Source organism: Tupaia chinensis, unplaced genomic scaffold (assembly GCF_000334495.1).
Source record: "Tupaia chinensis unplaced genomic scaffold, TupChi_1.0 Scaffold000503_1, whole genome shotgun sequence".
In the NCBI taxonomy this organism is placed as follows: Eukaryota; Metazoa; Chordata; class Mammalia; order Scandentia; family Tupaiidae; genus Tupaia; species Tupaia belangeri.
The window spans coordinates 982024-996991 of NW_006160015.1; the positions used below are offsets into that span (position 1 = coordinate 982024).

Below are 14968 nucleotides of genomic sequence, written 5' to 3' on the forward strand. Positions count from 1 at the left end.
TATAGGCCAACATCGCACCAATCCGTACAAATAATCTCAGTAGATGAGGTGCTCCATACACCTGGGACATGGGCGCATCAGGGTGATCTGCAAAGATCTCAGCATACTGTGGTCTCTCAAACTTGTAGAGCAGCTGAGTGCCCAGCATGACGTTGAAGTATTCTTTTATACCTGCCACAGCTTCATTCACAGCGTACTCCTTATTATCGGTATTTCCTCGAGATTTCTTATAATTTGCATAATCCTCCAAAATGGAATCCACATTCTTCTTAGCAGGAAGATAAAAGGGCTGTTTTTGCCTGGTAATTAAGTCCCAGTCATCAACAAGCCATGGTTTTAGTTCTTCGGGAATCTTTACATTAACTTCACCTCTGTTTATAAATGTTTACTCATTTTCAACAGGTAGGGTCTACCCGGGCCCTTTTCTTCCGAGGAGGCCGAGGTGTCTCACTGGTACTGCCGCCATCTCCATTCCCAGGTGTTTTCTGTTTGTTCTTTTTTGTTTTCACTTCATCATTTTTCTGTTGCAGACCAGATGTCTTCTTTCCTGGGGCAGCCCCTCTCATCTTGCCCTCTGCATACTGCTCCTGATTGGCTTTTTGAAGTTCTCGCTGTTTCTGCAGATTGGTGTCCACGTACTTGAGTACTCTGCTCTCTGGAACCCATTCATCCCAATTTTTATTCCAATCACTGTAATGTATAAAATATTTCACTTGCTTATCCTTTATGGAGACTTTTCACACATCTTGCTTCATAAAGAAGTCCCTGAAAGCACAGCACTCTTTCACCCTCCTGAAAGTTAGGCTTCGGATCCTGCTTCGGTGCCATTTATAAGTGATTCGCTGCCTCCTCCTTCTCCCACCACCCCCGACTACCACCCCCTACTCTCTACTCCACCCATCTCTGCGTCAAATCTCAGCAAACATTTTTTGAGAGCCTGCCAAGAACCAAGAATTGTGCTAGTTGTTGAGAATATAAAAATAATGAAATTATACTCGCTGGCCCAGGGAATCCCCATCTAAGCTGGGCTGGCATATGTGGATGTTTGAAGGATGGGACTGTGTGGAAATTCTATATGGCAGTGCGAGGCATAGCCTGGGAGCCTAGATTCTTTGTCATGGCTTCCCTCTGGAAGCAATTATTTCTTTTTCTTTCTTATTAGTATTACTTATTTTAAGTTTATTTATTATTATTTTAATTTGCTATAGGGCATGTGCACTCTCCAGAGAGAAAGTGAGAAAGCCAGCAGGTTTGACCATGTGGCAGTTGGCCTTAGTAGTTGGTCATGCGGTTGTCCAGCACCTTCATCCTCACACCGCCTACTGGCCCTTGGAATCACTTTTTTTTAAAATAATTATTTTATTTATTCATTCATTTTTTAATTTAACCAGAGAGAGACAGACGTTGAGAGTGAGAGAGGAAGTGAGAAAGCAAACCACCAGATTCAGGACTCGAACCCTGGTCAGCCATATGGGAGTGTCCAGTGCCTTAACCACCACGCCACCTGCTGGTCCCTGGAATCACTTTTTCACATAATGCTCCTGAGTTAGCACAGCTGCTCACATTATCAGTGTATCTTAAGCCATGAGGTCCTTGGAAATGGAGATAAAGCACCCAACTCAGCCAGAGCCTTGATAGGCCATGAGCTGAAGATTTGTCAGTGACTTGACGTGTATGGAGAGCAAAAGGCCAGCAAAGAAAGCAGGGCTGGTACGTAAAACCTGTGCAACTAAGACGTTTTACTTGTGGCTTGTTGACTGATGCCTTTCTTATATTTTTTTCAGCTTCAGTTACATATAGACAAACTTCGAGCCTCCATAATAGACGATCTAAATACAAGTAATGTTTTCTACAAGAAAAGGATGGAAGAGCTAGGGCAGAGGCTGCAGGAGAAGAATGAGCTGATAATTACTCAGAGACGGCAGGTATGTGTGGCCACAGCTTGATGCCAAGTTCTCCTTTAAGCAGCGTGATTGATCTAAGAATGCACACAAGCTTTTTAGTGCAGAGCATTTATAAGTTATAGAAGGGAAAGAAGATAGAATCCTTTCCCCATGTGATTGCTTGTCAAAGTCAATGCAATAAATTTTTTTTTTTTCGGAGAGGTTTTTGCTACAGGGCACGTGCACTCGCCCAACAGAGAGAGAAAGCGAGAAATCACCCCCTGGGGGGATGGCCATGCCGCAATCCCTTCTCCTCCATTCTTCTCTCAGAATCTTGGGCATGCACGCACACACGCCCGGCGTGAGTTTTAAGCCACTGGGTCCAGGACTCGAACGGTGGTTGACCACATGGCAATCCAGCAACTTAGCCATTACGCTAACTGCTGGTCCCAAAAATATTTTTAGAAAAGGTATTTAAAAATACTGTAGAGCAGATGTATTTAGTTAGAATTTAGAACAAATCTAAAGACAGATAAGAATTTCTTTGGTTAATTACTTTGAGAAGCAGTCAAATTCAAATGCTTTCATAAAACTATTGCCTCTGTACTTTTAAAGTCCATGTGTGTAAAGGTTAATTTACTAACAACCATGTCTGTTCATTAAATAGTATGTCCCTATCTAGTTTCAAACAAGCATCTTTAGGACTATCTTTCTTTGCAGATTAAAGAATTTACCAGTAAACCAGTAAATGGTGTCGGTGAACCCAAAGGTGAGTGTACAGGACCCCAGTGCAGAGGCAAGCAGGCCTCTCTTACTACCTGCACTCGGCATTGGGAGAGCGTGGGCCCTGCTGGTTGGTGTGTGCTGAGATGACATTCCCCTTGTTGATACAGGAGATCTGTCCTCAGTTATTTAATTTGGGAGAACTGTTACCACAGTTCTAGAGCTAGAAAGTTGAAAAAAAAAAAAAGTAAAAATCAAAACGATCATTTAATGGTCTGAATCCTTTTAATCAGGATGCTATTGGGCACATAATACCTGCTCAGTAACCATCTCTTGATTTATATACTATAGGACAGAGCTATGATTACCAGCACAGAGTCTGGAAACAGTCTGGGTTCAAATCCTACCTCTGGCACTTCGTACCTTTGTGTGCATGTCTGCCTCAGTTTCCTTAGCTCTAACAGGAAATATGGACTCTAAACTATACCATAGGCTCATTATAATGCTTCAGTGGGATAATGCACGTGAAGTGCAACTATTAAGCATTCACTGGTGTTCACTATTATTATTAAACTCTTAATCATTTTGAAATACGACGTTGGCTCAGTTGTGGTAGTTTGGGGGTTAGAGGTCTATTCTAAGTATGGCGAGGGTACACAGAACCTACTGACGGTAGCAGTGACAGCCCGCTCATCTCTGCATCGCTCAAGAGCTAGACCAGAGGAAGACTGAGAGCCACAGTGCTTAGTCTCACAGTAAGGCCTGAACACTCGCCTTCTGCCTGGTCTCTCTCCCAGCGAACTTCTTTTTGAATAGCAAAAGTTTAGGTATGAAGGGATACTTATATGATTACTTAGAGATTATAAATGTTTGACTGTAAAGTAGTCTTAGCAAAAATGGAGTTTTAAAAGCATGTAGGTTAAGCATTTACTCGATTGGGTGAAGTGCTATGTCTTGGCAAATTGCATTTATTAATTTTCAGGGGAAGGAAAAATTAGGATAAAGGCTAACAAAATTGAATCCATACCTTGTGATTTCTGTTAACTTATGTTTTTGTCATTTAGGGAATCCTTCAGCCTGGCAGGCTTTTGAATCTAAGCCAGCTGCCCCAGTTGTACCCAGTAAGTTTCTATAATAAGTTCAAGGTTCTAAAGGCATATTTAAACAGCTAAAGCAAAACGTAACTTTTACTTATTTATTATTTTTAGATACTTTTCTTTGAAAACCAATGTGTTTAGAGAGAACATAATTATTTTGATTCTTGGTTTTGACCTACTTCCAAAGCCCAAGATTGCAAATATCCGCCAGACTTTTGTGCTGATTTTAGTTAGCCATACCCATTATTTTGCAGTTTGTCTGGTAAAAGGATGACTGGAAATTCTTTGGCCTCAATCCAGTTTAGACTGCAGCCTTTGAACATGTGTGTTCTTTCTGTCCACTCTCCTGGTCAGCTCAGCCCACTTTCCATCTCCCAGAGCTGTCAAAATTCAGTAGTAAATCAAAGACATAACCTTTATGGAGTAAGACTGACAGATTGTTTTGTTTTATTTTTCATGTTAGAGAATGTTTGTGCATGCATACAAGAGAAAGGGAAAAGGATCCTTGATAGGGTCCCATGATGTGGTGACCCCCTTCTTTCCTGAGCCCTCCAGCTCCTCAAGATCTTGTGTGCCTGTGCAAGCACCTATATGTTTTCAGGTCAACCTAGGAACCCAAACCCATGGTCAGCCATGTGGTTTCCAGCACTGTAGTACAGAATGCTACAGACTGTGCCATCTAGCCCAGGCTACAGATTTTTTTTTTTTTTTTTAAGTAATAGCTTCATGGGCTAGGTGGTCTCAGAAAAGACAAATTCGTAGGGACAGAAAGTATTAATAGAATAATTGTTGCTGGAGGCTGGAGAGGCGAGGAGAATAAAGCATGACAGCTCATGGGTTTGGGTATTTCTGGGCGGTAATTATGAAAGTGTTCGAAGATTAGATAGTATGGTTGCACAGCTCTGTGAATATACTAAAAACCACTGAACCATAAGTTTTCAGAGAGTGAATTTTGGTATCTCAATAAAGCTGTTAAAAATATTGGTTCAGGTTAGTTGTATAATATCTTCATCATTTAAAAATGTGTCCTTTATGCTCTGTATGTATCTTGACAATTTGAGGAGTATTTGGTTAGTGTTCTTTTCAGATGCTTACATTTTTATTATGAAACTTGTATTTCCCTTTTCGTGTATTTCAGCCAGCGCCCCAGTCCCACAGTCTTTGGAAGCTAAATCATGTCTAACGATGGCACACGGTAAGTTTCTCTAATAGTCTGAGTGTTTTATGTGCAGTTTCCACCGAGTTAGATAACTTATTAACTTAAAGTGCTTCTGTGGGTGTAATTATGCAAAATAAAACATTTTAATGATTGCAAAACAGTTATTAAAACCGCAATCTTGATATGTAATATTATTGTAAGCCGAATACCTACCAAAGTCATAATTGTGTATGGTGCCAAACCCAAAGATAGAGATTTTAACTTGACAGGGTCCTTTACTAATGATTTTTGTGGAAAGGAGTAGGCACTGGGTCAGAATGAGAGTGACCTGCTACTAGAGCAGCCAAGCAGCTCATGCCGCTGGGCATATGTGGTTGTTGTTATAACTTTCAGGGTAGCAGCAAGTCACCTTCTGAAAACAAACAGTTTTAACGATTGGCTGGGAAAAACTAGAAAAAGAAAGAAGTGATAGGAACCACAAGAAGTAAGTAGGAACCACTGGATGAAATCGCTGCCAGGATTTGGCTGTTGGATCAGACCAGGGGGATGTTATCAACATGATCCAGTAGATAGAGTGCGTATTTGTAGCCACACTTCACTCTTCATGCTTACAGTTTTTAGAGAAAACTTTCCTATGGTCTGCTGTATATTCTGAAGGAAATAAGATGGGAGGAGGGCCATCTATGTCCTGTCTTATCTACAAATGCTCTGGAATATTACAATTATGTTTTTCCACTTTTGTTCTGGCATTTTAAAGGATTAGACTTAAACCCATGGTCTAACTGGTCAGTGTAGTGGGGCTTTTTGTCTTCAGAAGTGTTATGGTCTATACATGACGGTTTCGAGTCATGATTCTTTCTACTATGGCTGGCTCATGAAGTGGTTATTGCACCTCATTGTTTTCCCCTAAGATGATTTCAAGTGGATCAGTTGTTTTGAGAATGTCATCGCAATATGCAATGTATAAATTCTCCATATATTGGCTCTTATTATCTACAAATTCTAGGACATGTGGGAGTTTTCTCTTTGGACCAGTCACACATAAAACGTGTGTTGGATATGTATACGTTCACTTTAATGTTGAATACACGAGAAAATTACCTCTGGCAATCAGTCTCTATTCATTTTATATCAGGTCTCAAATCTCACTGTTGCCTCCATTTTTTAGATTTGATTTCTTTTCTCTTTTTAAAATGTTTATTTATTTCTTCCGTGAGTGAATAAGTCAGAGAGAGGAGAGAAAGAGAAGCACTTCTGACAAGAACCTCATGCCTCGATCCACCCCCAGCCAACCCCAGATCATGGGCAAACATGTGCCTGCTGTGTTCAGGGAGGTCTCTGGACACGAACCTGGGACCTTCCCATGTGATTAGCCTTGCAGAGCATTGTGCTACTGGTGCACCATTCTCTGGCCCCTAGTGTTGTTTATGTAAGGCATTACTGGCTATTTCTCTTTTATATTCATCAGTGTGTTTTAATTTCTTTCACTTTATCTCTTCTGCTTTGTTTTTGTTAGCCTTCCGAATGACATTGCACAAGGTCCAGATATTTTTTGTTGTGTGTTTTTGTTGATCACAAAGATACATTGAGTAGATGTGTTAAGCTGTCTGGGTTAATTTGAGGGTCCTAACGCGTCTGTATGTTTAATGCACATGTTCCATGTAGACCCTGCCCCGGTTGTCTCAGGACTGTGTGCCTGAGCCACGCCCCCCTCCTGGAATCTGCTGGGATTGAAATGCTCGTTTTAAATGCCAACCAGACCTGGCAAAGGGCCCCCAGCCCTTGGATTGGGATCAAAGCTGATTTGTGAGCTTCTCAATGGGCAGGAGCTAGGAGAGCTGGCCAGGGCTCACTGACCTCCCCCACGCCCCCACCTCCAGCCATGGCAACTTCCCCAGTGTGGCGGGGACAGGGGAGGTCAGTCATGTATTGCAGAATGTTAATTAGCCCATTTACCCTCCATCTTTTGTTCCACTTCAAAGCTTGATGAGGTTCCTTGCCATCAAAAATATCATCATGATTACTCACCGTCTTAGGTTGGGTTCCCAGGGAAACAGTCCGAGGTGGAGATTTACAGGTGGGAGGTTTCCTGGGGAGGAGGACCCTCGGACAACACTGAGAGGAGCAGGACTGGGCAAAGGTGACATAGGGCCCAGATGCAGCCTTGGCAAAGGGCTCAGCAGATCCCACGTTAGAGCTGTCAAGCTAAATGGGCACTCCAGAACTGTCCTCCTCTGAAATAAGGGACAGGTCACCGATCCCCAGTTCAGGGGTCTGTTATCAGGGATGAACTGCCCAAGGAGAAGGTGGGCTGTTCTCTTCAGCCAGGGACATTCATGGAAGGGACTCCACTGCAATTGTCATGAGCCAACATTGCCAGCATTTCTGTCCGGGATGGGGTCTGCTAAGAATGGGAACTCCCCAGTGACTGACTTTGCCACACAAGCTGACCGAGACAGGCAGCAAGTTCCCATTCTACAGCAGCCGGTGAGATGGATTCTGGAGCAAAGAAAGGATCGTGCTTGATTGCCATTCACTACTGCAAGTTTTTCCTGGTTAAAAATATCAGAGAAGTTTTTGTTTTCACCACCAGAAAGCACGTCGCTCATGGAGCTGTGGCTAAAGTATAATTTGTTGTTAAATTGATACACCAATTGCTCAGGTTGCCTGGCCCAATAGCATGGCCCTCTTTGAGAATGGCCAGGCCAAGCGTCCCTCTTCTTTTAGCAGTGAGGAGACAAAATAATCACTTTTTCCAAAGTTCTTCCTACCTGTAAAGAGCTCCTTTAATTTGATCTATAAATTGTGAGGAGTTTATGGATGCCTGACTCTGTATTGCTAGAACAAAGACCATAAACACCAGAAATTAAAAATGGGAAAGTTTTCCTAAAACTTAAATATGTCATAATTGATTTTTAAAGGCAGAGGCATTTATATTAGGCCATATAATTATATTTATATTTTATTCCCAGAGTAAATATTTTATATCTGGGGATACACTAAACACAGCACTTGAATTCAAGCAATAGTTTGTTATCTAAGAGCTGGCAGGTGGTGTATTCTAGAGTTTTGGTGTGTGGCTCTTCGTGGGAAGAAAGGTGGCCAACCCTCTGAGTATTAATGGCTGAGATGGTATTGCAGAAATGGGATGGGACTATTGAAAGGAAGTCTGCAGTGGGACTGGAGCCTCTGAAAGAATGGGTTTGATCAGGTGGCATGCCCACATGTAGTCCCGGGAAACATTTGGATGTGGCTGATGTCCTAACTTTACATCCTAGAAGTGTTCAGGAGAGTCTTTAGTGAACTCTTGTCCCTTCGAGAAGAGTTTAATATGACAGTTGTGATTGTGGCATTTCTCCAGCAATGTCCTGTCTGCCTTCCTTTATGGACCACTAGACAGTGACAGATAGTTTCGTGCAAGGCCTAGCCTCGGCATAGCAGAGACACAAATGAATCCGAACAGTCTTCCCCCAAGGAGTACTGGAGTCTACAAAGGAGTCCAAAGGCTTATAATTATGGTGCTGGCAAGGGAGAGATTTTCTCCATGTGAGGGACTCTGGGAAGACTTGAGCAGCTGACATTTGGCCATTCAAGTTGAGTCAGAAGCGTGTCAGGTGGCATCCTAGCAAAGCAAACAGTAGAAGAATAGGTAGCAGAAAATTATTCAATGTGAATTAGCCATGCCAATGAATTACATGGCCAACCACAGGGGGATGCAGAAGATACTTCAGGGAAAGAAGGTTGGGTGAGACTATTGGTGGCAGCCATTGAATGCTAGACTACAGCTGCCTGTTGTCCTTTGTGCAGTGTGTAACTGCTGAATGTTCTTTAGGCTAGACATAGCAGAATTGGAGAGCTGAGCCACAGAAGCATGGCCTGACCAGAGCATGTTCCAAGAAACAGAGCATAGGCAAACAGATGTGGGCATCTTGCAGGGAAGTTCCAATCTCCCTCCCCACTGAGGAATCAGGTTGCGGTGGTGAGTCTGAGAAGAGATGGTAAACACAGCAAATGTTTGGTGGAATTGGCTGAAAGACTGAGAAGCAATTGGACCCAGGGCTAAGGAAGAGTCAAAAATAGTCAAAAAGTGTACTCCAGTGGTGGGTGAGCAGTGGTGCCATTGGAGAAGCGAGGAAGATGAGCCCAGCTAGCACCAGTAGGGAGGCCTTTTAGCTCTGTGACCAAGAGCCTGGTCTTTGGAAACAGACAGCTGCATCCACGGCTGTCTCATGAAATTAGGGGCTTTGGTTTCTGTGCCTGCCAGAAGGGGAGAATAGCACTGGCTACCTCGGTGGCCTGTTGTGAGGACCGAATGAGTTACCAGCCAATGAGTAAGCACTAGGTAAGTGTCAGCTTCTAGGGCAGAGATGATGACGTGCAGCAGAAAAGCAACCAGAGGGAGAAAGGGCAAGGCTGACTAGCAGCCTGGGAGCCTTTCTAACGGAGGTAATGGTAGGAGATCGACCAGGATTTTTCTGGAAGCCTCTGGCCAGTTCAAGGGAGCCTTAATTCTTTGAGTGTTTCAGCTCTCACCCTGGAGCTCTCAGCTCAGGACAAGAACTGGAATGTTTGGAGGCTAGACCTAAAATTCACAAAGCATGAGAATGTCAGGCCTCTCTCTCCCCATCCAGTACATCGCCTGCCTGTCTGGGGAATTGGGTTTGGACAGCCTCACTTCCCCAGCCCTTGTTACAGGGATCTACCCTTCCCCCAGAACTCCTCCTCTGCACCACTAATGAGAAGTGATCAGAATTTTAGCAGTTTCTCCTGCCTCTAGAAAAACAGGTCATAGTAATATCCCTGCAATGCAGTGCTAAGAAATGTGTGTGCGGCAATTTCAGGAAGATGTTATCAAAGTTTTCTCCATACTCTTATTTTTGTCATTGTCACAAAGTACAGTAAAATTCAAACTGTATGACTTTAAACACTGACATTAGTTGTCTTCCTCAGAGCTCTGTCTTCTGCAGTCCATACTAGGAAAGCAGCTGCTTTGTGTGATTTTAAAATCCCAGTGCTGAATAGCAAATGTGAAAAGGCAGTTCTCGTGTTCCAGGTTGTGGTTCCTAGAGGGGTTGAAATGCTCCATCATGGGACTGTGTCTACGTTTCGAACTCACAGTGGTCGCCTACCTGATGGTAGATGGTGTTCTGAAAGTGCGTTTGAAGTAGTTTGAAATGCATTTCTCCCGTATGGCCGATGTTAGGTATGCTGTGTTGTGGCCACGCTATGAAAGCCTGTTTAGGTATACCTGAGTACATCTATGTCTATGTCTCAATCATCTCTCCATCTGTCTGTCTATCATCTGTCTGAGTAGAATCCCAGAAAGACTCTTTTTTTTTTTTAAAGGATTTTGTCATAGGTTGTATGTGCTTGCCAGAGAGAGACAAAGACAGTGAGGGAAAGAAAGAAATCACCTCCCACCTCATGGGGGATGGCCACTGCACAAATCCTTCCCCATTCTGTCAGGATTATGAGCACTCAGTCACATGCACCTGGCGTGATTTTCAAGCTGCCAGGTCCATGACTCCAACCATGGTCAGCCATGTGGGAGAGGGCCTTAACCACTGCCCCCAGAAATAGCCCTTAGTAAACTAAAAACCAGACCTTTAAATGGGGAGGTATTAAACCTAAGATACTTAGGCAGCCCTAAGATCCATGCTTGGCCACCTGGTGACCACTCAATTGGTACCCTGGCCCACCGCCCGCTGGTGGTAGAATAAATGGCTTCTGCCTTTGGGAGTGAAGGTGGAGAATGAGGTGGGGAGGAGGCTTGCGTTGGTCTCCACACTGAGGGTGAGTGAGTCGTGCACCATGCGAGCCAGACCAGCTGAGTTTGCATTCTTCCATGACTGTCCCTGACCACCACTGTCAAACTTTCAGACCAAACCTGACCTTCCCCCGTGAATGACTGTTCCCTCCAGCAATAGGATGGGGTTTGATTTTATTCATGTTGCCAGTGAGTTTTCTTGTATATACATGTAACATCTCCCTGGGGAAAGTCACCCAAGGACCTCATCTCCCCTGAACACAGTTGCTGTTCTGGAGGGAGATTTAGAAGAGCCTTTCTCTGTCTGTGCACCTGTGGGGTCAGGCCTTCTGCAGCCCAAGGTCATGCCCTGGTGGCTCTCCAGAAGCAGCACAAGATCTTGGAATGCTATTGGTGGTTGCAGAGGCATCTAAGTATGGCCTTTGTGTTACTGCTGACCTGTCACCCTGTTCTTACCCTGAGCCTACTTGGTCCTGTGTCTTGAAGTCGAAGGATTAGTTTTGAGGCAGACGGGAAGTGAGAACCCCAGGGCCTTTTGATTTTTTTTCCCCTGCAATTGAGATCACTTCACCGATTTTCTATTGAGTCACCTGATCAAAATATTTTATAAGTGAAAAGACTTTTGTGACCTTACGTCATAAAAGATTCAAAGTTGATGAGTGAAACACTGTAATTATTTAAAAATAGAATTTCCTTAAGAGCGGGGCTAATGGCAAATACATAGAAAAGAGCATGGAAAAGTAACCACATGTAAGCAACGGCTTCAGTATTTTTCCCTAAATTCTTGCTATTTAGGAATGATTAAAACACCATGGAATCATATCTTTCAAAATTGTCTGAAAGGAAACTAATTTCACTTTGCTGTTGCCCTGTTTGTCCTCTTCTTATTTTTCCTCATTACTAGACCAGGCATTCCCGTCGCACATACTGGAACCAATAGAAGAACTTTCAGAGGAAGAAAAAGGTAACAAAGGTCTTGATCAGGGTTTTCCCGCACAGATCATCCCTCTATGCTAAAACCCAAGCCTTTGAACTAGGAGCCTTTGATTTAAATCATACTGTACCAAACTCAGGAAAGACATTTAGGTTTGACATTTAGACATGTAGGTTGCATTTTCAACCGATATAAAGTATTGTATTGTCTTATTCCCCTAATGCTCGGTTGTATGTACCCCTGTTCAGTATAATCTTATGCAAGCAGACGTATGAGACATTTCCTGTGTCAGGGAACTTGGGGAAAAAATGTTAAATCAGATTTTTCTGATCAGATGACAAGTGGACGGACATTCATGCATTGTATATCAGATGATATGAAGATATTGGTTTCACATACCCAGAATCTGAAATGAATGTGTAAAGTGCCATTTCTTTTCTTTTTTTTTTTTTCTTTTTTTGCTATAGGGAACATGTGCTTGCTGGAGAGAGACAGAGAGAGAGGGAAAATAAGAAATCACCTCCCCCGGGGGGGGAGGATGACCATGCTGCAATCCCTTCTTCATTATTCTCTCAAAATTTTGGCCATGCATGCACACATGCCCAGTGTGATTTTCAAGTTACAGGGTCTGGGACTCAAAGCATGGTATTGGCAATCTGGGATCTAGCCGCCTTAACCTCCAAGTCACCTGTTTGCCCTCCAAATTATTATTTTTTCAAGAATTATTTTATTTAACTTTATTTATTTGTTTTTAATTTGACCAGAGAGGGACAGAGTGAGAGAGAGAGAGAGAAAGTGAGAAAGCAAGCCGCCAGATCCGAGACTTGAACCATGGTCAACCATGTGGGAGTCCAGTGCCCTTAACCACCACACCACCTGCTGGCCCCTCCAAATTATCTTGAATAGCAAGAAAAAGCATGATGTCTAAGCTCTGGATGTGGAATATTTATATGTAAAATAATATCTTCATGGAGAAATTGGGGAACTGTTACAAGTTTGGAGAGATAATGAACACTATTAGGTTTACTCGTTTATTTGACAATTCTAAAATTATTTCCTATCAATTTCAGAATTTTATTAAAAACTTTCTTATTATTATAAGGAGTATTTTCTAATGCTGGACTTGGATCCTGAAAACAATTATATTTGAATCAGTTCATCATAATTTTTTTCCTTATTAATTACAATATTTTACCATATATCTATATCAATTCTTTTTAAAAATATTTATTTATTTAATTGCATTTGTTCTTCTTCTTATTATTTTTTAATTTGACCAGAGAGAGAGAAAGGGAAAGTGAAAAAGCAAGTCACCAGGTCCAGGACTTGAACCACGGTCGGCTATGTGGGAGTCCAGAGTCTTTAACCACCACACCACATGCCACCTGCCAGCCCTTCTTTCTTTTTTTTAAAGAGATTTTTTTGCTGTAGGGTGCAAGTGCTCCCTGGAGATACAAAGTGAGACAGAAAGCAATAAATCACCCTTCAAGAGGGATGGCCATGCCACAATCCCTTCCCTTCCATTCTCCTGCATACCTGCCCCATGTGAGTTTTAAGCTGCCAGATTCAAGACTAGAACTGCCATTGACAATGTGGGAGTCAAGCGACATAAGCATTACACCATCTGCTGGTCCCTCTATTCGAGATCTTTAGAAGAAAGCAATTTGTTAATGCTTAATGTTCTAATTTTTGGCATAAAAAGAAGTAAAATTTATATTCTAATATATAAACTCTAAATACTGTAACTCTAAATCTTATAACTAGATTTTTACCACTTTTTAAAACAAGGCTACAAATTGAGAATTGACTAAATCAGGCATATAATAGCTACATAATGTATATTTTTAAGTCTTTGTCTTGTAATATTACTTATTATACTTCTTAAATATTTTTCATGGGGTTTGTTTATTTTGCTTTCATGCATCTTTACAGTTTGTCTTACTTTCTATATATTACATAGACTATTTAGTTTAAGATTTTCTGTTTTCCTATCCAGGTGATTGTTCATAGTTGTCACTGATTTTGAAAAGTATTATGTTAGCTGCTTCATCTTTCTTATTTCTTTATAACTGCACTTCCAATATGTTTAGAAACATGTTTCAGAAACATGAGTGTAGCTACATTAAATTACAATAAAGGGGCCAGTAGGTGGCATGGTGGCTAAGGCACTGGACTCCCACATGGCCGACTGTGGTTTGATTCCCAGACCTAGTGTCTTGCTTTCTCACTTTCCCTCTGTGTGTGTGTGTCTCTTTCTGGTGAGGGCACATGCCCTGTAGCAAATTAAAAAATAATAATAAATAAAACGAAATAATTCTTTAAAAATAAACAATACGGATATACTAGGTTGTTGAGGGAAATATAGTATTCTGATGAACATAAGGCTGAAGTGTATTGTCGCCCTCTCTTAAGATGCTTAGCCTTGTTCTATTATCCTTGTTCCATTATCAAAGAAAGAATGAGAAGTTGGTTTGGTCATTAGCAATTGGGGGGGGGCTTCAAAAAGTTCATGGAAAAATAGAATTAAAGTATGAGTATATTTTGGTGTTCCTACAAGAGTTGAAATCCATGTGCAGCTTTTTGTAATAATGGCTTTTCTTTTTTATTACAAAATAGAATGGGAGGAGAAAGCAACCCCAAGTAAAGTGTGCAATCCTTTCTCCCATCAGAAGTTTGGGCACACATACACTCAGGAGGCATGTTTTTTCAAGCCTCTGGGACCAAGATTTGAACCATGGTTGGCCATGTAGGATCTGGCTCCCAATGCACAGCACTTACTTAACCGCTGCACCACAGGGCCAGCCCCACAATAAGCATTTTCCAGGAACTTTTTGATGCTCCTCATACTTCCAGTAGCCTTAACCAGGGCTGCCACCAGCTGAGGCATCAAATGGATGCCCGCAGGCTAAACCCATTCCACAGCCCCTGATGTGTTCAAGCTCCGTGATAGCGCCTGTTTTACAATGGGTTGCCAATATTTGAAAATCAGAACACTTCACATGAATATCCTAATTTCTGATGTCTCTTAAAAAACCGTAAACCCTGGACATTCGGTCCACCTCCCCATAGCTAGCAAGGCTAAGCAGCTGTCGGGCCTCCCCCAAGCTCCTCAGGGGTGGTAATCCCCCCTCTTTTGTGCCACACTGCCTTCTTTGTTTTATGGAGGCAAATGAGTTTATGAGCCTTATAGATGAAGAGAAATAGTGCTTAAAAATATTGTCCTTGAGAGGGCTGACAGGTTGTGTGGTGGTTAAGGACGCTGGACTCCCACATGTCCGACCACGGTTCAAGTCCTAGACCTGGCAGCTTACTTTCTCTGTCTCTCTCTCTCTCTCTCCCTCTCCCTCTCCCTCTCTCTCTCTGTCTCATTCTGTCCCTCTCTGGTGAAATTAAAATAAATAACGT

General features: G+C 42.3%; 1 protein-coding gene and 1 pseudogene across 2 annotated transcripts in view; one reads left to right on the forward strand and one right to left on the reverse strand.

The window, feature by feature from the left end:
* Positions 1 to 894, reverse strand: part of LOC102481730 (mortality factor 4-like protein 1) — a 1359-nt pseudogene extending 465 nt beyond the window's left edge.
* Positions 1 to 14968, forward strand: part of DZIP1 (DAZ interacting zinc finger protein 1) — a gene marked incomplete at its 5' end in the record, with an annotated part of 62544 nt that overhangs the window by 28355 nt on the left and 19221 nt on the right. Inside the window, 5 exon segments of one of the 2 annotated variants that reach the window (XM_014590935.2) lie at positions 1785 to 1925; positions 2604 to 2652; positions 3671 to 3727; positions 4842 to 4898; positions 11534 to 11593. In XM_014590935.2, coding sequence (XP_014446421.1) covers positions 1785 to 1925; positions 2604 to 2652; positions 3671 to 3727; positions 4842 to 4898; positions 11534 to 11593 — 364 coding nt within the window. 2 annotated transcript variants of the gene reach the window in all.